Source organism: Phycodurus eques, chromosome 12 (genome assembly GCF_024500275.1).
Source record: "Phycodurus eques isolate BA_2022a chromosome 12, UOR_Pequ_1.1, whole genome shotgun sequence".
In the NCBI taxonomy this organism is placed as follows: Eukaryota; Metazoa; Chordata; class Actinopteri; order Syngnathiformes; family Syngnathidae; genus Phycodurus; species Phycodurus eques.
The window spans coordinates 3,808,479-3,828,595 of NC_084536.1; the positions used below are offsets into that span (position 1 = coordinate 3,808,479).

The following is a 20,117-nucleotide window of genomic DNA, read 5'->3' on the forward strand; positions in this document are numbered from 1 at the left end:
GCGTTTATCAAGCCAACTACAGTACCTACTGTTCGTCTATCTGAATCTCATCCGAAAATATTTGTAAAGGTGATATGAAGCAAAGGTGAGACGATGCGCACCTTGGATGGTGGCTAGCGTACTGTTGTTCATGAGGCCACCGGGAGTCAGATTCAGCAGCGCCCCACTGCAAACACACAACAGAATAAAAAAATCAGTTGAAAAATATAGAAGAAAAGAATTTGAGATTTAATAGGAGTTGATTTATTGTAAGGAACTACTAACCCTGGAGCAAAGGGGGAGGAGGCCATTAATCCTGGATTCAGCCCTGCCGCAGCAGCCATGGCCGCAAAGCTCGCGCTGGTGGGCAACTGGGCAGCCCCCTGAAACGCTGTGGACAGACTCGGCGCGGCCACCATCAGCTGGCCCGTCCCGAGGGTGGTGCCTATGGATGTCGGGGCCTGGGTGACGATGGTCTGCGCCTGAGTACTGACTTTATTCTCCGCGGTGCTGGACTGAACGGACGTCGGGGACGGGCTTAGAGATGGAGAGCTGGTTACCGTGGTGATTACGGGTGTGGTGGAGATGACCGATGCTGTGTTTGTAGCTCCTACTGTTGTGCCTTGGAAGGAAGGTGGGTCATTAGGGATTATTTGGAGTGGGAAATGAGCTTTATACAGTGGAACCTCTCAAGTCAAAGGCATTAAAGGTCCAGCAATTTTACCCAAAAATTGAGGGAAAATATGTGTACAAATGTGATGATGATGTCACAGCATATCACGCAAGTCATTGGGAATGTTCCTGAGTCTCACTACACCTCTAATTTCAGCCATCATAAGATGATTCTCTGTTTTTTTTTTTTAAGTCTTATTTATTACACTTTTTCATAAAGAAGGATGGTGGAAGGTGAGATAATCCCCACCAGAATTTATCATTAGTAAGCCGAATTGTAATTGCAGTGTCGGAGTACTTTTGTAAAGTGTACGAGAGTGTTTCAGTTTCATAATACTTGGAGATGATCACCAGTATTCATGTGGATGACTGAGCAGCTCTCTTAAGTGATGTTTAGCGCTGCTACTGGTTTTAATTAAGGACTGGTGCACACAAGTATTATTCAAATTTTAAAAGATTTTTATAGTTTAGCATTGGGTCTATTTTTTTTTTTTTTTTTAACAGTAAAATCTCAAATTTAATCAACAAAAAACAAAAAGAATGTGGTAAAACTTGGCGGAGATGTTGACTAAGCACTCTTGGGCTTCCCACAGCTCCACGCGCTGGTCCGCCATTTCTAAGGTCCACCGGACTTTGTGTTTCATGTGTGGACCATGTTATTTTACTCGCATACTTTCATTTTGAGGGCCTAATTTAACGGACTAGCGGATATGGTGAACCGATGTTTCCCGCGTGTTGCCAAAGTGACCGCTGGCAAAGGGACATGCCGTCAGGGGAGGCAGAGCCTCACTTTTTTTGTTCCCATTCCAATTGACTTGGCAGGACTCAGTTAGAGCTGGCATTTATCAACTTTTGTGTTATCTTTGATGTCATGTCTTTGAGTCCATCTGTTTGTGATGTTTTACAAGGAGCACTGACTTAAGACTGCTTCAGTACCTTCTTGTTCTAGCTAGCTGGCATATGCTTGTCACTTGTGATCAAAAAGTAGTGTGGTGATGCAGTATTAGTGTTTTATGTTTTATCATTTTTCATAATAGTAGTGGTTTATTCGATTTTATCCCACTGCTTACAGTATACTGGTGTGACAGGTAATGTTAAAATGTTACTAATATTTGAAATTTTTATAATTGGTTTTGAGAGGGTTACAATTTGGACATTGTTCCAAATAAAATTTATCGAAATAAGAAATATTTGAAAGTAAAACCAGTGTCATGCAAAAGATTCTGCTCAATCTTTTGGTACCACTGTAACACACATACCTGTGAAGGATAAACTGGAGACACTGGTGCTGGTGAGAGGCATCACTGGATTTACAGTCAGCGTGGTCGGCGTGTTTATAGTTGGACTGTTCACCAGGCTTGCTGTGCTGGCCACCTTGAAAAACAAAAACATGAATAACCTGTTGTTATGCCAACCCTTTTCAAAAAGCAAATATGAATCTGTAGGGAAACAAGCAAACTGAGCCTGTATTTCTTGTGCATGTGCTTCCTCACCAAAGGACTACCGGGTGTAAAGATAGTTTTGATGGGAGTGCCGCCTACGCTGCCTGTGCTCGGGGGGTTTATCCTCTTCTCTTTCTGCCGACGATTGCAGAACCAGACCCGGATCACCTCCTTCTCCATATTGAGCTGGTCAGCGATCATAGTGATCTCTTCAGAGGTAGGTTTTTGGTTCTGCTTGAAGAGGGCAAAGAAGCCAGACAGACCTTGTCAGTACAGATGATTCGTGACGACCACATCTTTTATAATCTAAATGGGTCCTCCCACCCAGTCTCATTGCGTCATCTAACCATATGCATTACGGTGCTAATACAACTTGTTTCTAACCTCCAGAAAGCTCTTTTCTAAGGCCACGCGGATGTTGGTCTCAATACTAGTCCTCTTCTTCCGCCTGCGGTTGATCCCCTCAATGCCCATGCCTGGAGAGCCGAGGGCACTGGGGGTGGACAGCCCCTGGTCAGAAGTCAGGTTTTCTGCACAAACAGCACCGACGCAACGGAAGGAGAGGGAGGTAAAGGCGAGGGACTGTCAAGATGACCGCACCCACTGCACAGTGCACATCAAACATGTATGAGGAGGTTCAGGGACAAACCTGCATCATTAAGCCACTTCTCCAGCAATGGTTTGAGTTTGCACATGTTCTTAAAGCTCAGGTTCAAGGCCTCGAAGCGAGAGATAGTTGTTTGACTGAAGTCGTTTCCATACAGCTTGCCCATAGCCAGGCCAACATCCCCCTGGTCACAGGGATGGACACAGGGTTTAAGGCAAAGAAAGACTTGATAATACATCCATCCACCCATTTTCTGTACCGCTTATCCTCATTAGGGTCGCGGGCATGTCGGAGCCTATCCGAGCTATCTTCAAGCTAGAGGCAGGGTACACCCTGAACTGGTAGCCAGCCAATCACAGGGAACATATAAACAAACAACCATTCACACCTACAGGTAATTTAGAGTCTTCAATTAACCTACCATGCATGTTTTTGGGATGTGGGAGGAAACCAGAGTGGCCGGACAAAACCCACGCAGGCACGGGGAGAACATGCAAACTCCACACAGGCGAAGCGGGGATTTGAACCCTGGTCCTCATAACTGTGAGGCAGATGTGCTCACCAGTCGTCGACCGTGCCGCCTTGATATTACAGGATCTATATAATACTTTACATGGGTAAGATACCTGTGTAAAGCCCAGTTTGATCCGCCTCTGTTTGAAAGTTTTGGCAAACTGCTCCAGTTCCTCCAGATCGCTTGGCTCCTCCAGAGTGGGCGTATCCAACAGTTTGGGCGGCGTCTGACTGTGGGGCAGCGACTGAATGGGTGTGGCTGCCGTGGTGCGGGTAGGAGTTACAGGCTGCGTGTTACAAAAAAAAAAAAAAAAAAAAAAAAAAGAAAAAAAAAAAAAGAAAAAAAAAAAACTATGGTAATTACATTTGTGAAAGGGTGCCAAAAGGGGTTATTATGAAACACATTTATCTGAAAACACATTAAGTGAAATACAAGACCAACCTGTGTTGCAAGGGTGATGCTCGGTTGCGTTGGGAGGGGGTTAGCTTGGCTTTGAGGTAGTTGAGTGAGAAGACTCTGCGCTTGCAATATGCCTACACAGTGAACACCAGCCAGGGGACAGAAGATAAAACAAATCAGCTGCTCTTACTGTACCTCATATTTTTTCCCCTGCGAGTAGTGTTGTGCTTACTCTGTTGGGCATGCGGTGTCTGCGAGATGATGAACTGAGCGGGCTGCAGCGGTGTGGCAATCGGGTGGCCGGGCTGCACGAGCACAAACTGGGGCAGACTTAAATTCTGCTGCTGTAGCTGCCAAAAGGAAGACAGTATTTTCTAATATAATCCAATATGATGATGCTGCCATTTGAGCTCACATCTATAAAGGTATCCATTGACAATCACATCGTAATGGCAGTAACATCACAAATATTATGGTAAACGCGATATTCCCTCAAATAATGGATCTCATAGACGTTCTCCTTCACTTCCACTTGAATACAAAAAGAAAACACTGTACCTACCTAAAACAAAAATGTTAAAAAAAAGCTGAAACTAGTTTTTAACTTGATAAAACTACCGTATTTTCCGCACCATAAGGCGCACCGTATTATTCAGCGCACGCTAAAACAAGGTAACGGAAGCAAAACAGTGAGTTTGGTTGAACTTTATTCTACTCCGCATTTAAAAATACACATTTTTTTATCAATCTTTTGTCACAAATCCATCCAAGTCCTCATCATCTGTATCTGAATTGAATTGAATTGCCGGGTTCCCTCTCGTCATTGTCGGAGTCAGTCTCATTGCCGGGTGGCTGTTCAGCAATGATGCCGGCTTTTGCGAAAGCTCGGGTAACCTGTCAAAGCAGATACCTTAGCCCAGGCATCCACAATCCATTCACATATGGTGGCGTAACTCGCTCGGCGCTGCCTCCCAGTCTTAGTAAAGGTGTGTTCGCCGTCTCTCATCCATTGCTCCCACGCCGCTCGCAACTTCACTTTGAACGCCCCGTTTACACCAATGTCCAGCGGTTAGAGTTTGCTGGCAGGTAGTCCTTGCGCGGATGGCGAGATGGCGCCTTTTCATAAAACGAAAGCACCAAGACGGACCTCCTTGAAAGTGTTCGATCTTCATGTCTTGTGCTATCGTTATTGCCTTCAGTCGAATGGTGACTGTTGAGACGCCGTTCGTGTGCTTGATTTAGAATTTTCCTGCGGCTGCTTTATTCCCATTTACAACCGCGTAACTGATAGCCTGTAGTTTGAATTGTGCCTCGTTAACGTCTCTTCGCTGATGCCATTTTCGGGGGTCTTTAGCCAAACAAATGTTTAGCTAGTACAGTATACCTACGGGAGGCGTGGCGGAGGTAAGCGTATGTACTGTACGTGGCTTTACGGAATGTTCTCGAATTGGTTTATCGCTGCCAGCGTACGTAGTGTACGTATTACGTCCCTATGTCGGCGAGAAATGGTCCGACAGTCAATAAGCGGAGCGCTTACCAAACTCGCACATCATCATTTTGGAACTCAGTCCACACATAAGGCGCACCGGGTTAAAAGGCGCACCGTCGATTTTTGAGAAAATGAAAGGTTTTTAAGTGCGCCTTATAGTGCAGAAAATACGGTAACTATAATTATAGCAAAAAATGCCCTTAGTTTTCATCTTTGTCAATCAATTTCATACAGGAGCTTTCAGTGTTGATTTTAAATGTATTACAGAACAAGGAAGGTCGAACAGTTGTTAGAGAATTGTAGTTCTTTTCTTGTGTGTTGCCTATAAACGACGTCATGGGGCAGTAGCCAATAAAAAAGCGCTGCCCGATGACCTCGCTTTTAGGTGATGGCTGCGGCGCCCACCGCTGGCCAGTTAAGAGCTCTAATAAGGCTCCCCTTCGTGTATCACTCAACTCAACCCAAAACACGACACCAGGTATTATACAAGTACTCTCCTTTTTTGGTTCATGTATAAACAAACCGGGCTGAAATTTCAGTTAAATAAACCATGAGCATGTTTCATCTCTGTCTGTCTAAAATAGACACAAATGTGAAAGTCCACTTGAGAAGTCTGTAATTTAGCAGCAAGGGAAGGAAAACATGCAAATTAGGACTCTCACACACTCAACAAATTATATATATATATATATGAACTAATACTGAAACTAATAAATGACACATTTTTGGGGGAAAAAATAAATAAATAACAAACCTGTCCTAAAAACTAATTAAAAACCAACTGAATTTAAAAAGAAGTCAAAATGGAAAATCCCAAACTATTATAACCCTGAATAACACAATGAGTACTTCCAAATCAGCCTTCAACAGTGACTTAATCTGGCAATGAGAAACATGTTCCAACGAAGACATTCAAAAAATGAAATCTAAATAAGAAAATCGGCTGCAACGGTGATGGTATCTTACAGGAGAGATCTGAATGGGCTGCGACAGGGGTAGCTGGGTAATGGGCGTGGCTGCGGAGGCAGAGATGCTGGCCCCAGTGGTGCCGTTCTGCTGGTTGGCTGAATGCTGCACGGCTGCAGCCAGGAGCTGAGCCTGGGCCTGGTGGAGCAACAGTTGCTGCTGGGCCGGGGTCAGAGTCAGCTGTGGGAGAAGACAGCAACACAACAAAGTTACACCAAGAGAGAATTAAAGGGTAGAAAAGGTATACTATTCACTTGACAATGAATGAGTTAGTACTTTCATGAAACTTCTGTGGACTTTGATACCTGTGCAGAGTTAAATCGGATTGCACCAGAAGGACAAAATGTAAAACAATTTAAAATATTATACACAATAGTTTTAAAGGGTCTGTCTTCAGTACACACAAAAAAATACTGTATACAAGTAGTGATTAAAAAAATAAAAAATAAAAAGTGAGCTGTTAAATGTTACGGACCCTCCGTATTTTGTTATGAAAATCACTGAACGCTGACATGTTCTGGCTATAACTACTGATTGTTCCAGATATTGGAACCATGATGCTTCAGACGCTGGCCAGTTCAAATTTAGAAATGATTTAGATGAAATAAACACTATATTGTAAGGGGAAAAAAATGTCCCGTCCACATTGAACGGTCTCCCAACCTCCCTGCTTTCCACTGTTTAGGTATTATGGGGAATGCTTGCGGCCTATATTTGTAAAAAAAATAAAAAAAATTTTTTTATTATATTGTTTAATAATTAAAACATTTTACTAGTATATTACAAACAAGGCCAATTGAAACTGCGCTTAAAGCTAAATTAATCAGGAGTATAATAGAGAAATGTGGCAGAATGAGTGGAACAAACGAGTCTTGTGACTCCCAAGATAAAAAACGGACACACACTACATTATGGCGCCATTAAATGTCAGTCTACTGGAACAATGCAAGATCATCATTAATACTGCAAAGGGAACTCACAACTACACACTTTAAAAGAAACTGTTTACGTGCTTCAGTAGATGGGCTGGGCGATTAATCCACATTTGATTTTAGCTTCTCAGATCATAAAAACAACAATCGAAAAAAACGATTAATGTGCGGAATGGCACAGTGTGTGTATGCACATTCCTGCATTGTAAAAGCACCTGACGGTGCTCGAGCTGTGTTGTTGTTTATGAACAACTCATTCACACGAACAAACCTTTTGAGGGAACGTACTGAATGGAATCACCTCATGAATTGATTCGTTTTCCTCAGTCTAGCTGAGCTCAGCTGTGAGCCTGTGGCGCATAAGAAACTTCCCCGCAAACGGCGCTACTCGCAGGCCGCGGACGGTGGCTTGAGTGTGCAGGGGCCGGCGACGCTATGAGTGTGCGGTCGCCCCAAACTTCTAGATGCCGTCATATGGACCAATCAGAGCCAAGCTGTTTCCATATTTAAATAGGGGAGGATGACAGATCCAATCAGAGCAAAGCTTATTTGCATGTTGCATATTAATGAGAAATTGGCCCGTTTCAACTGCCAGGTCGAAAAGACCAACTACATTCACTTTAAAAAAGACATTCTAGGCATTTCCAATCCAAATAATCATGCAAACCTCATCAAAGGACATCAAAAATTCTGAAAATTTTAAAAGAAAATTGGATGGAAGGAGACCTTTAATATAAGTGTGTATATCCATGCATGCACCACACTGCCCCTAAGAGGCCAAAGCACTCACATCAGGTATTTATTTATTTTTATTGCTACTATTTTTACATGTTTTACTTGTTACCAATTTATTTTCTGGTTTTTCTTTTACGTTATATTTAAGGTTGCGTTTTGGTAGTAGAATAAATACAAAGTTTTGAAATCAATCGTGATTTCAATATCAATCAAAAATAATCGTGATTATTTTTTGATAATCACCCAGCTCTAGTAGATGCTGCTTTTTTGGTTAGCAAAGGAGTTGAAATGTGCTCAGCAGCAACTTATTAATGAACAGAGAAATCTTATCATTACAGATTATTTCCCTGATCTGGAAATGGAAAGTGTCCATTTTAGGGAGGCCTTTATTTGTCTGAAGTGGGTGATGCACCGAAAGACTAACTGGGGCGCAGCGTCTATTAGAGGTGCAACCGCTATTTTAAGGAAATACAATTATTACGCTGCAGGCTCGAAAATGGTCGCTCCAGTTCCTTGTTAATGGATTTGAGGGCATTAACTTATTTATTGAATACCAGACAAAAGGCTGACTGTATAATATATTTTCATCCCCTCTCATTTAACTTGTCACAAAGGTATCAAAGTAGATTTTTTTTCCTGTCACAGCAAGACAAATGAGGCCAGGCAGGCAAATGGGGAGGAGACTCATGCAGTTCATGCATGCAGGCTTAAGTGATGATGTCAGATTTCAAATCAAATTGCACAGCCATGTTCTTTCCATCTATCCAGCCAACCAGTCTTTGCAACGACATGGTGGCATTGTCTCGTAGCCATTGAGCAGAGATGTGGTTAACCTGCTGAGGTTAAACATTTTGCTTAAGGAAGAATTCAAAGACAGTCAGAGGGCCACAAAGATGGAGCAGACGGGGCCGAAGAAGACACCCGCCTTGGAGCAACAGAATCAGGGCAAGCATTCTCACTTCAACCAGCCGCATGGCCACAAACCAGCCTATGGAGGTAAAAGGCCACTTACTCCTGCAATCTGTCCCCCAGCCAACATGAGCTGGGTTTGAGGCAACACGCTCTGCTGGACGGAGGTGGAAAGAGCACTTCCAGAGTCTTCAGACTTTGACTAGGGGGAGAGGCATAAGATGAGGATTGTTGACTTGGTGAGCTCGTCTTTTTGATATCGCTGAAGAGGTTTCAGATCATGCATAATTCAGATTTAATTTTTTTAAAGCAGTCTACTAACTGATCGTCTTTTGTGAGCGTCTGAAGTCTCTGAGCGAGGGAGAAGATTTCAAGTCAAAGAAGAAGTGCAAGAGCGAGCACTTAAAAATGTGCTGCAGCCTTTTGAGACAAGGGAAGGGCGAGGGAGGAGAGGCGTCGCGATTGCTAATTAAAATAGCTCTTATGTGGCGCATGTAAATCTTGCATAGATTTGCATATTCCCTGCCATCTGTTTCCGAGCAACGGCGGGAGCAGCTAATTAGCATACAGGCTTGATTAATCTGCCTTGTTGCCTAGCGACGCCAGAGGAGCCAGGGCTCATTTAAATGAGCTCGTTCTGCTTGTGTGTGCATACATGAGTGCAGAAGAGCAAGCCTCTTCAAACTTAACTTAAATTCCTTCTTCCACTACCGTGGAATCTCCAAAGTGGAACTCAATCTGTTCCGTGACACTGGGTGACTTCCAAGTTGTTCTTGGTTCAATCATAATCTTCCGGCACTACCAGGAAGCTCTGAACCTCCTGTATGCCAAATGCCAATGTGAAGGGAGCTCTTGTAAATTTTAACAGGAAAATCATTTCATTTATTTCAATATCGTCCTCATTATTTTAGTTAGTGTTTTCTGTTTAATCTTAGTCATGTACATCACTTTGTTACAGCTGCAGGTGTTTTTTAAAGTGCTACAGAAATGACATTTAGTGGAGTTGAACAACAAATTCCAGAGTAACTCACTCTAATCAGATTTTCAGAATGAGGTGTGTGTGACCATGTGTTACCTGTTGGAGGAGGGCTTGTGCGTGTGCACTGGTGATTGCACTTGTGGTTGGCACGGTGGGCCTCTGAAAGTCCAATCCATTGATTTGGATCCCTGCAGGACAGAAACTCAGTCAATCAGAAATCTGTTGAGTTCAAGGTTGCTTTTGCTTTCACGACAAAGTACAAATCCACAATGCAGACGAATCGCTGCATGGCTGTAGACCCTAAATGTCAATGTCTATGTCTACGGATCTAGTTTATCAATAGAATCATCGAGAATCACTAGCATTTCATTGTAAATAACATGTAGTGAATATCATAAATCATTAGTTTGATTAGGACCACACAAAGAGGAAGTTATCGTAACATTTGATCATTGCTTTGTGCCAATTAAGTCCCACAAAATGTGATGAGCTGTTGGGCAACTGCATGCAAGTATGAATAAGAGACCTGCTGAAAGTCAAGGGGTAAAATGAAAGAAAAAAATGGGTCACTCACCAGTGTTCCTGTCACCACTTTCCATTGCACATTTAGTAGTTTCCGACTGATTATTCACTTTTGCATCTGCAAGAGGCAGACAGTAGGTAAGCATGATAATCCAGTTCGACCATACAGTAATTATTCTCTCTCAATTCTAGTCGTCTGAATGCATTTCGTCTCAGCATGACATTCACAATACAACCAATGCGGCCAAAAGAACTGTTTGGAATCCAAAAATAATACGCTTGACTATTTGTCTTAAAAACAACATGCACAATTATCTCACAGCCACATAAAAAAAACTCACTAACGCAAGCTGCACCTGTGGTTTCAAGCATGGTTGGAGAGAGACGAAAAAGTACCTCTGTCGGGCTAACCCCCTCCCCACCGACAGTGCGTCCAGCGTGATGTTCCTCCCAGTGCTCCTTTCTCTCCCGTTCTTCAGTAGCGGGCAAAGCAGAGTTCAATAGCAGTAGTAGTGCTTCACTGAGTAACACTGGGTTACGGGCAACGCTAACAGAGATTAACCAAACAGCTCTCCTTCCCGCTCTCTTCTTTTCTCATGGCCCTGCCTCTCCCTCTCGCTCTCTCTCCTCTCGCTCGATCATTTGCTATGATTGCCGCCAGTGCAGTGCAAGCTCCAATGTCAAACACCCCAAAAGTCTTTGGCTTTCTTGTTATGCCACCACAGAAGGGTACCAGTGGGGGAGAAAAGGAACCAGAAATAGATTAATTAGGGAAGATGATCAGAACAGTATGACCCATACAACCAATGGAATGTCAATTCCATACACAAATTGACATTAGCAAGCAAATGTTGAATACAGTGGTGCACTTAATATACCCGACACAACACTAAATTAATTCCAGCAATAACTATAAAACACCACAAGGTGACAGTGTCACTGCTAACACCTTAGTGTTCTTTCTCTATGGCATGCCTGTCAGGCAGGCATCTTCAATGGGTGATTAGTTTTACTTTAATTTTGGTTAACTTTAAAGTGACAGAAAATTTGTGTTGTCAGTACGACAGTTCTTTTCCTTTTGCCTCCACAGTGCGTCATCCTTTTCAATGCAAACCTATATTCTGCATCCTGCTCCCTAACACCAAGTGCCCTCATGTCTTCCCTCACTCCATCTATCAACGTTCTCTTAGGTCTTCCTCTATTTCTCTGGCCTGGCATCTCCATCTACATCATCCTTCTACCAATGTACTTACTATTTCTCCTCTGGACCAAAGCATCAAATACTGCACTCTAACTTGGTCTCCAAAACTTCTAACCTCGGCTGTCTCTCTAATGAGCACATTTCTAACCCTATCCAACCTGGTCAACCCTAGAGAGAACCTCAACATATTCATTTCTGCCACCTCCACCTCTGCTCCCTGTTGAACTCGTTGACAGAGGAGCCTCTTAATGAAGAAGTTACAGGTCTGTCAGGACCAGAAATCTTGTTTGTAGGTGACCAAATACTTCCCTTCGACCATAATTTGCTAATAAATTCTTTAAAATAATAATAATTTAAAAATAAAACAAACAATTTAAATATATATATATATATATTTTTATAAATCAGACGTGATTTTCTGGATTTTTTTTTTTTTCTCATGTTGTCGCTCATAGGTGAGGTAATACCTATGATGAAAATTACAGGCCTCTCTCATCTCTTTAAGTGGGAGAACTTGCATAATTGGTGGCTGACTAAATACTTTTTTGCCCCACTGTATACTGTAGTACTCCATAGGCTATATGCTGTTTAGACACTGAATAAGCATATTATTAACATCGGTCATTTGTTTTTTTAAATTATCCGATGAACGTTTTACAGTTATGTCAAAAATGACTTCAATTGTTTAAAATATGTGTGATGGATAAATGATGTCACAAGGCTTTGTGAGATAGGACGCCAGTTAAGTACAGGATAAAAGTGAAATCATCAATAAAAGCTAATCATCCTGATAAGTAATCAGTTAGGAAAGACCTGCTGTGGATAATTGAAGAAGTACAGAAACTCCACCGGTATGCGGTGACTATTATTTCTTGAGTCTTTGTATTATAGACACTGTAACTGGAAATTCTAATTGTTGCATTTAATTGTTAAGCATAGGACAATGCAGTAATACCATATACATTTTATCCTTTGTCATTGATTCAAGATTAGGTCAAGAACCTTACATTATATTGGTATTAATTTAGCATGCAGTATTCCTATATTTTTTATTTACAGGCATGTGTCGTAATTAAATACTGAACAATGTTTAATTCTATTTGAGGAGTCCATTTTACAGTACACTTCAACTAGGCCTAGTTGTAGCACACTTTGCATTGGACCTGGCTTCCAAAGCTTCTTCAGGTGTTGACCCTCCGCGCATGCGGTACTGTAGTTGTGTGGGCCTGTAGGCTAAATAAAGCATCTACCACAGCACCCTCGTCCAGTTTTGTTCTTCCCACATATACTATTATATATATTTGTGGGGAGCTGTCAAAAGTGAATTTTGGTCACCACTAACAGATTTTGCTGCTATCTGTTCGTCCTCGTCAGGGGCGTGCACAGATAGACCCAAAGTGGTGCTCAAGCACCAGCCCTTTTTGTCCTTGGCGGGAAAAAAAAGTGCCCTTCTTGGTCCAGCAACTGCCCTTTCGGCAAGGACAATCTTCCTGTTGACAAGTATTTACATGTTTTTTTTTTAAACATCCGTCAACGCTTTTCTGGTATCAGGAGATATAACGCAAAACTAAGAAGGGGAAAAAATTTAAGCAAAACAATTATAAAAGAATAATGAAACATGTCACTGTGTCTGGGGAATCTATACAGCAAGTTAAACTTTTTCCAATGGACTGTTGAATGTTTTTTTCCAGAATATTCTAATTTGGGATACACTTGTAGCATCCATCCATTATCTGAGCCGCATATCCTCACAGGGGTCGCGGGAGCGCTGGAGCCTATCCCAGCTATCATCGGGCAGGAGGCGGGGCACACCGTGAACTGGTTGCCAGCCAATCGCAGTACACTTGTACCAATAAGTATAAATTAGTAGGAAAACTGCTCAACCTTTCGATTATATTTTTATTTATTGAGATGCATGTGTAAATCTTATATGACAGTTTAAGGCTTGTCTGTGGGATTCAATGTTTTATGATGGTGAACGTTTGAATATGGAACTGATTAATACACTTTACATTTTTTCAATTGGGAATGCTTGTTTTGAATTGAGAACAACGGTGTTTGACGTTGGCGCTTCCAGTGTACTTGTGAAAAAAAGTTTCTCTCTTGCTGGAATGAAACAAATGACAACTGCAGCTGGGGCACTCCCCCACCCTTCCCGCCTGTTCCAACTCTATAATGATGCATAATCAGTATTCAGCTGATTAAAGCCGTATGCAAATCTTCCACTGCCTCGTTAGTAATGCAAGACTTTGAAGTCCTGCGAGTGACGCATTTCACACTGGGACGAAATGAAAGCTTTCTGCATAATTTAAAGCCCACCTATAAATATTTATCAGCTCATTAGCATATTAATTGGATGTCTTTTGGAGGATGATAAAAAAACGGAATGAGGAGGAGATGCAGAGGCAAGGAGAGTGCACAGCTAAACATTAATTAACTAAGAACAGGTAAGAGCTGGAGCTATCCCAGATAGCAGCGGAAGGGCCTGTCGGCAGACTAAATTAATGGAAGGGCGGCTACTTCTGAGAATCCACAGATTTCATCGACCCCAGGTATAGGCGGGTGTTATGAGGATGGCTGCGGGGATGTGAGGGTACTGCGTCAATCGGAAAGAAATAACTTCACATTAATACAACACAAGCATGTCATTACTTGCAGGACCCCCCGTGGCTTAAGGATTCCACAGCAAATGGGTGGCAGGCAGGGAGATTGCTGCCGATGTTTATTAAGTGGTTGTTGGGTGCATTAGCATATTTAGATTAGCTTTTACATTTCATTAGTGTTTCACATTTGGAGCCGCTCTGAATTCATTTTAGCCAGCTCTGTGTTAATATAGTGGAGGGAAGGGAGGGGGGGGGGGGGGGGGGGGGCACGTGCCCAGTGAAGCCCAACGACTGAACTGGAATGTGTGGCACAGTCCACAGTGGGAGGGGCTTAGCAACTAACAGCTTTAAATCAACTTCTTCACTTTTACACCCAACCCTCATCACAGTAATAAATGAGTACAATATCAGTAACGTCTAAGATCAATATTAAGTGTATGTTGGCAAATATTTTCTGAGATAGTAATTAATTTTATTTATAGGTGCATTTCTGTTTCCTAACCTTTATTAATCGAAGGCCTACTGATTTTTATTTTCATTTTTCTTTTTTTCCCCAATCCCAAAAACACCTTTTGGTGGTTTATCCCTATCTTATTCAATAATTTATGCGAGGTTAAATAAATAAAAAATAATACAAAAAATAAAAATAACTAAATAGATTCCAATGCAATTATAATGAGCATCAATTATCCACTGATTTTTGCCATTAGCGGCCCAGACCGGTCCACTATACAAATAGTACCACTGTATAGTGAGCAGCTGAGTAAATACCACCAGCCAATATGAGGAAATACATTACCACACAAGACTTTTGCCAGCTTCTTTGGTTACTGCTTGTATTATGCATTTTGCTAATAGACCTTAAGGTTTCTAGATTGTTCATACCCCTATGATTATTTTTTATATAAGCCACTTACAAACAACATCTCAGTTTACAATATAGACTTTTGTTTAACACGGAGGGATGTTCACACCTTGTGACAGAGACTGCAAAAGCACTGTGTACATAGTTACTTGGCTGGTCAATGTGTGAAAGAAAAAGGCTGCCGCGGAACAATGCATGAGACAATTACCCTGCATGGAGAATTTTAGATGGCTCTCGTTAGCAAAGTTATACGACGAAGGCTGCCATCGGTTAATGTGAGCGGTGATACAACACGAGACGGAGACGAAACTTAATTAGCACATCCACATTCTCCTCAAGCGCCTATAATCTTCATCATACACACGAAATACGTCAAGATAACTTTGTCTTGAGTGGTGAGCTGACTGTGAAACATGCAGAATATTTTAATAGGCAACATTTAAGCTTGAGGGAGGTAATAATCACGGCTGCGGCCTTCCTGTGAGGAATTTCCATGTTCTCCAGCGTCCTCCCACATTCCAAAAACAAGTTTCTTAAATTAATTGAAGAGTCTAAATTGTACATAGGTTTGTCTATTTGTGCCCTGTGATTTGACTGGTGACCAGTCCAGGGTGTACCCCGCACTTGTTGCTCCAAGTCAGCTGGGACAAGCTCCAATTCACCTGTGACACTAATGAGCATAACCAACGTGATGGAAAAATAAATGGATGGAGTTAATCACTAGACTTTACACCAATCTGATCGGCTTGATCGGTATCGGCCGATAATTACCATTTTATGCTGATCGGTTTTAATGGCATAATTCACCTAACCGCTCTATGACGTCATTGATCGGCTTCGCAAAAGACATTAACTACGCGTCGCCATCGTGCACAGTATATTTGAAACCAAAAGCTATTTTTTTTTATTTTTTTTTAGCCTTGTCGCGTGTCTTTTGACGTAGTACTGTAATATCTGACCGCCAAGTTATTTTTTTAGAAAACATATCGGCAGTGTGGGACAGACAACAGGTCTGAGATAGACAACACGTAATGTGTGGATCAGACTACAAGACAGCAGTAGAATATAGGTAGGTTTTACTAAATTCAGCTGTTTATCCCAGAAAACGGTTAAAGTTTTAAAGGAAACAATGTGAAGCATTCAGTGACTTTGATGCAAATATTTTTTTCATGACACCCCTAACAACTGAAGTGGTTTTATTCCATGAACCAGGTAAACAACATTTAAGGAATGCATGGCTTTCGATACCAAAATAACATTTACCAATATGCACACGCTGTGAGTGATGCTGACTCACCGATGTCACATCTGTCATGCACACATATTGATAACGGTGTCTTCGTCGTATGTCCAAGATCTCTGTTGTACTTTGTCACATGACAAACTCATACTTCTGCCAAATACCACAACACATACTCTGCAAAATCTATGTATATACAGACATTGTTCGAGGGTAAAGAAATACTCCAACTAGTCCAACTTGTAGCCTGTGACAGCAGCCATTTCCTGCTTGTCACCAAAGTGTAAATAGGGTTTATTTTCCAGTTGCATACAATTGGATTAAACAGCGGTCAACTTCTTTTTACATTTGTATGACCATTAAGGTTAGTCTTTTGTTTGGCCCAAGACACAGACAGTTGTATTTGATGGGTAACATTAGACAATGAAAAAAAACACATTTAAAATTAACTCATTTTATACACAACGACATACAATTCCATACATTGCATATATGGTAGTTAAAAAGCTGTGTAAAGCTACAGCTTGTATTATTGGGACATAAATGAGTCACTATTTCAGATGAGCATAACACGCGGAGTTATCTGTTCAGTACACAAGCACACAACTGTGATTTGTTACAATTTTCTTCCTCTGTGGTGGAGGAACTTGTGAGACTGGAGCTTTTTCTGTACCTTCAGGAAAGCATGTTCTGAATGTATTACTGCCGCTAATGCATTATTCATAACACCCGTGTTTACATCAATGAATATTCACGACGCAACTGCAAGGCTGGAATCAGGGTGAACTGTAGAACTGATTAAATGGGGTGGGGGGGGTGGGTTGCAAATGAATTTCTTATCTGATGTAAATATTCAGGAGTTTAATAAGTCGCTTGTACTTTTTCGGGGTGCATATGATTTCACAAGACAATAACATTAGTCACAATCGAGTACAAGGGTACCTCGAAGGTCCAATGTCTTAAAAAGTTTCACCCAAATTTACAGAAGGGAACATGCCATAAATGAAACCATCACCATTCGTGACATCAGCATGTCATGTGAGCTGCCAGCACGCTTAACTAGATCTCCTTCAGCCAGTATCAAAGGATTACCTCTGCATGTTTGGCCTTTTGCCACTTTTTTGCTGGGGGGAAAAAGACAAGAAAAAAAAAGACAATAATAGCCATCGGAATATTATACTGTATTCATTACATATTATAATAAATGATCGACCACTCATATTTAATACTACAAAATGGCGGTGGGGCAGGGGATTCAAAGTATTACCATGTACACCATGACAATTATTTTGGATCCTCATACATTTAAATAACTTCATAGTTCATCAAGCTGAATTTAAATAAAATAAGTCAGGAGGAGACACACAAGCTCCTTTCAATACACTGCTTTGACTTGCAAATAATGCGCATAGTTTCCCTGACATGAATGCAACACACATGCACGCACGCACGCACGCACGCACACACTATGCCAGGGGGTGAGCAACGTTTTCCCCATCAGTCCTCTGGGTGCCATACAAAATTTATGACAAACACGGATGTGTCCCTAAAGTCTGGACACACAGGCAGCAATGCATACTTGGAATCCCATTTTCTAGTAAGACCATTCAAGTGGAACAAATAACAGCATTAAGGCTGCAACAACAAACCAATAAAATCGATACTAATCGATAATTAAAAGTGTTGGCAACGAATATCATTATCGATACGTTTTCGCGCGATTATTACATCAGTCATCCGCTGCGTAGCGCGATGCTCCCTGCTGCAAAACGCCACACAAGAGGAGCAGAGTGTGGTGAACTAAACGAAAACATGTTTTTGTTTTACCCGCCTGTTTGCTCCCAGGTCAGCAATGCAAATTTATTTATCCAATGCAATTGGATAAATAGACAGATAGTGATCATTTCTCCAAATAAGGCAAAAGATTATTGCGCTTCAAGCTGTTCATTTGTCATTTCCAGTTTACTGTAAACCAGACATGGAAAAACAAAGTTAAAACATGAACTAATATACAGTAAGAAGGCGAGATAGACATGCTAACCGTTAAACATAATTCATTTCTGCGCCTTGTAATATGTGCGCCTTTACCACCAGGGGCATTGTAATACAGACATACTAATAAACACGGCAGTAACCTGCAGTAATATTCATTTTTGAGAAAGGATAAAAAAAATATATGTGAGCATTGTTGCATTGTCAGTCTACATGGGTTGCTCTACCATTTGTGCGCAAACGCCCATTGCTTGAATGGTTAACTGATGCTATTTGTTAGCCCATCTATGGCATTTTGCATGGCTTGTCAGCATTAACTTAAGCACACTTTCCTCAGGCAAAGCTATGGGGGTGTTTTGAATACACATCTAATTATCTTTGTTGTACGTTTAGTTTGACAGCAATCTTCAACTAGGAGTGCATTCAACAGCTTGAAGCCGCTTTTTTGGAAGAATTGTTCACGATCTGCCAAATCACTACTTGTTGTGAAGTGCGTTGAGTTCACTGCCATTATGAAGCGCTCGTATCTGAAATTTTTGTTCACAATGCAAAAAGAACTGCCGAACGACAGCTCATATCTTGAAAAACTTGTAAGTTAGGCCACTCATACATCAAGGCACCACTGTACCTGTTTTTTTTTTTTTTTTTTTTTTCAATATGGGAAACGTGGGAGATGACCACCACTTTGATACAAAATTGACCTGTTCTACTTCAATTTAAAAAAATCTAATAACGTTTAAAAAATTTTTAGGTTTTTGCCAGTTGAGGAGAAAGTTGATACCCAAGTTTGTAGTCTTAACATGTCAAATAAACAGCTTCTCCTTTAACAGCAGAAAACACAGTGGCATCAAGCTGCGTCTTGTCCAGTCATGAAAGCTCCAGTGAACAGTTAAGAACGCCCTGGCTGCCTTTTATTGTTGTCCCTTTCCGGGAAGTGGGCCTCACTCTTGCCCCAGGGTGGGGAGAGGGGAGAAGGAGGGGTTACAGGTACTAAATTTGTACCCGTGTATGGAGACAAAAGTGTCGCCAAGAAGTCTCTTTTAGTCGTTGTAAAAACGGACGAAATGCAAGTGTGACGCGTTAACCGCCCAAAGAGTGTACAAAACAACGCAAAACTAACAATTCTCGAAACAGAACTGCGTTTATGTTGCTTCCAAAAAACAACAACGGTGTTTTTAACACACGTCGTCGAATTCAGAACCCATTCCTCCTCGGCTTGTTGTTGACACCGGCCGAGCTCCGGGCGGGCCACCGTTCGATGAAATCTGCTGAACGCCGCACTCCGACTCGAGCAGGCCCCGCATGAATAACACAACAGGCTACTGTAGCTCCATACTGCGCCGAGCACAAAAGGATGGTGGGGGAAAAAAAAAAATCCTCAAAAAAAACGCACACCGAAAGTCACAAGGTACAAACTCCACAACAACACTAGAGCATTTAACGGTTGTTCCATTTCAACTCGTAACAATAGAGAGCAGCGGAGCCCGGTGGTCGTCTCACGGAGAAGAAAAAAAAAAATAAAAAATGAATATGCAAAGCTCGTTCAAAGAGCACCGCACACCATTTGCCATCAACACAAAGCCCAGCGCTTTAGCATCCGAAGCTAACGCTAGCTCGCTCGCCATTTCAAACATAACCGGCAGAAATGTGTCGCAGGCGAACGCGGCTCGTTGTTTATTAATAAAATATGCTAAGTTGTGTTTGTCGACAGTGGTATGAATATGTAGCGGCCGTACGGGCGTCTAATCACACAAAGGGGGAGGCATGTTTGCCCGTGTAATTTGTCGTCGTACTGCTCGTTTCCTGCTATGTCAAACTACAGCTGGCTAGCACTGCGAGAGATGAATAGGGGGGGGGGGTCTTTATCGCCCCGTTCCGTTAAGACTACGTTCGCCGACCCCCCCCTCCTCCTTGTGTGTATATTCGGTCCTCGTAAATTGTAGCGGTCCTTTGAATATGAGTATGAATATGTAAAATGCTGTAATCATTACCTGCTCCCGAATTCTCATCTTGACTCGCTGCTCCTCCGTCCGCCATTTTGAATATTTAACCCGAAAATCCCAGCCCTGCC

The 20,117-nt window shown here is 41.9% G+C and overlaps 1 protein-coding gene across 6 annotated transcripts in view; it reads right to left on the minus strand.

The window, feature by feature from the left end:
• pou2f1b (POU class 2 homeobox 1b) overlaps nt 1–20,117 on the minus strand; it is a 31,816-nt gene extending 11,699 nt beyond the window's left edge. The window contains exons 1-14 of one of the 6 annotated variants that reach the window (XM_061691342.1): nt 20,038–20,117; nt 10,198–10,263; nt 9,720–9,811; nt 8,748–8,846; nt 6,069–6,248; nt 3,846–3,963; nt 3,656–3,747; nt 3,327–3,500; nt 2,743–2,884; nt 2,478–2,623; nt 2,145–2,324; nt 1,911–2,025; nt 265–601; nt 102–166 (exon numbers count right to left, since the gene is read on the minus strand). In XM_061691342.1, the coding sequence (XP_061547326.1) occupies nt 102–166; nt 265–601; nt 1,911–2,025; nt 2,145–2,324; nt 2,478–2,623; nt 2,743–2,884; nt 3,327–3,500; nt 3,656–3,747; nt 3,846–3,963; nt 6,069–6,248; nt 8,748–8,846; nt 9,720–9,811; nt 10,198–10,263; nt 20,038–20,083 (1,852 nt within the window). In that variant the 5' untranslated portion in view covers nt 20,084–20,117. Of the gene's footprint in view, nt 1–101; nt 167–264; nt 602–1,910; nt 2,026–2,144; nt 2,328–2,477; nt 2,633–2,742; nt 2,885–3,326; nt 3,501–3,655; nt 3,748–3,845; nt 3,964–6,068; nt 6,249–8,747; nt 8,847–9,719; nt 9,812–10,197; nt 10,264–20,037 lie in introns of all 6 variants that reach the window. The other 5 variants (XM_061691341.1, XM_061691340.1, XM_061691339.1 and 2 more) reach the window with 5 other exon arrangements.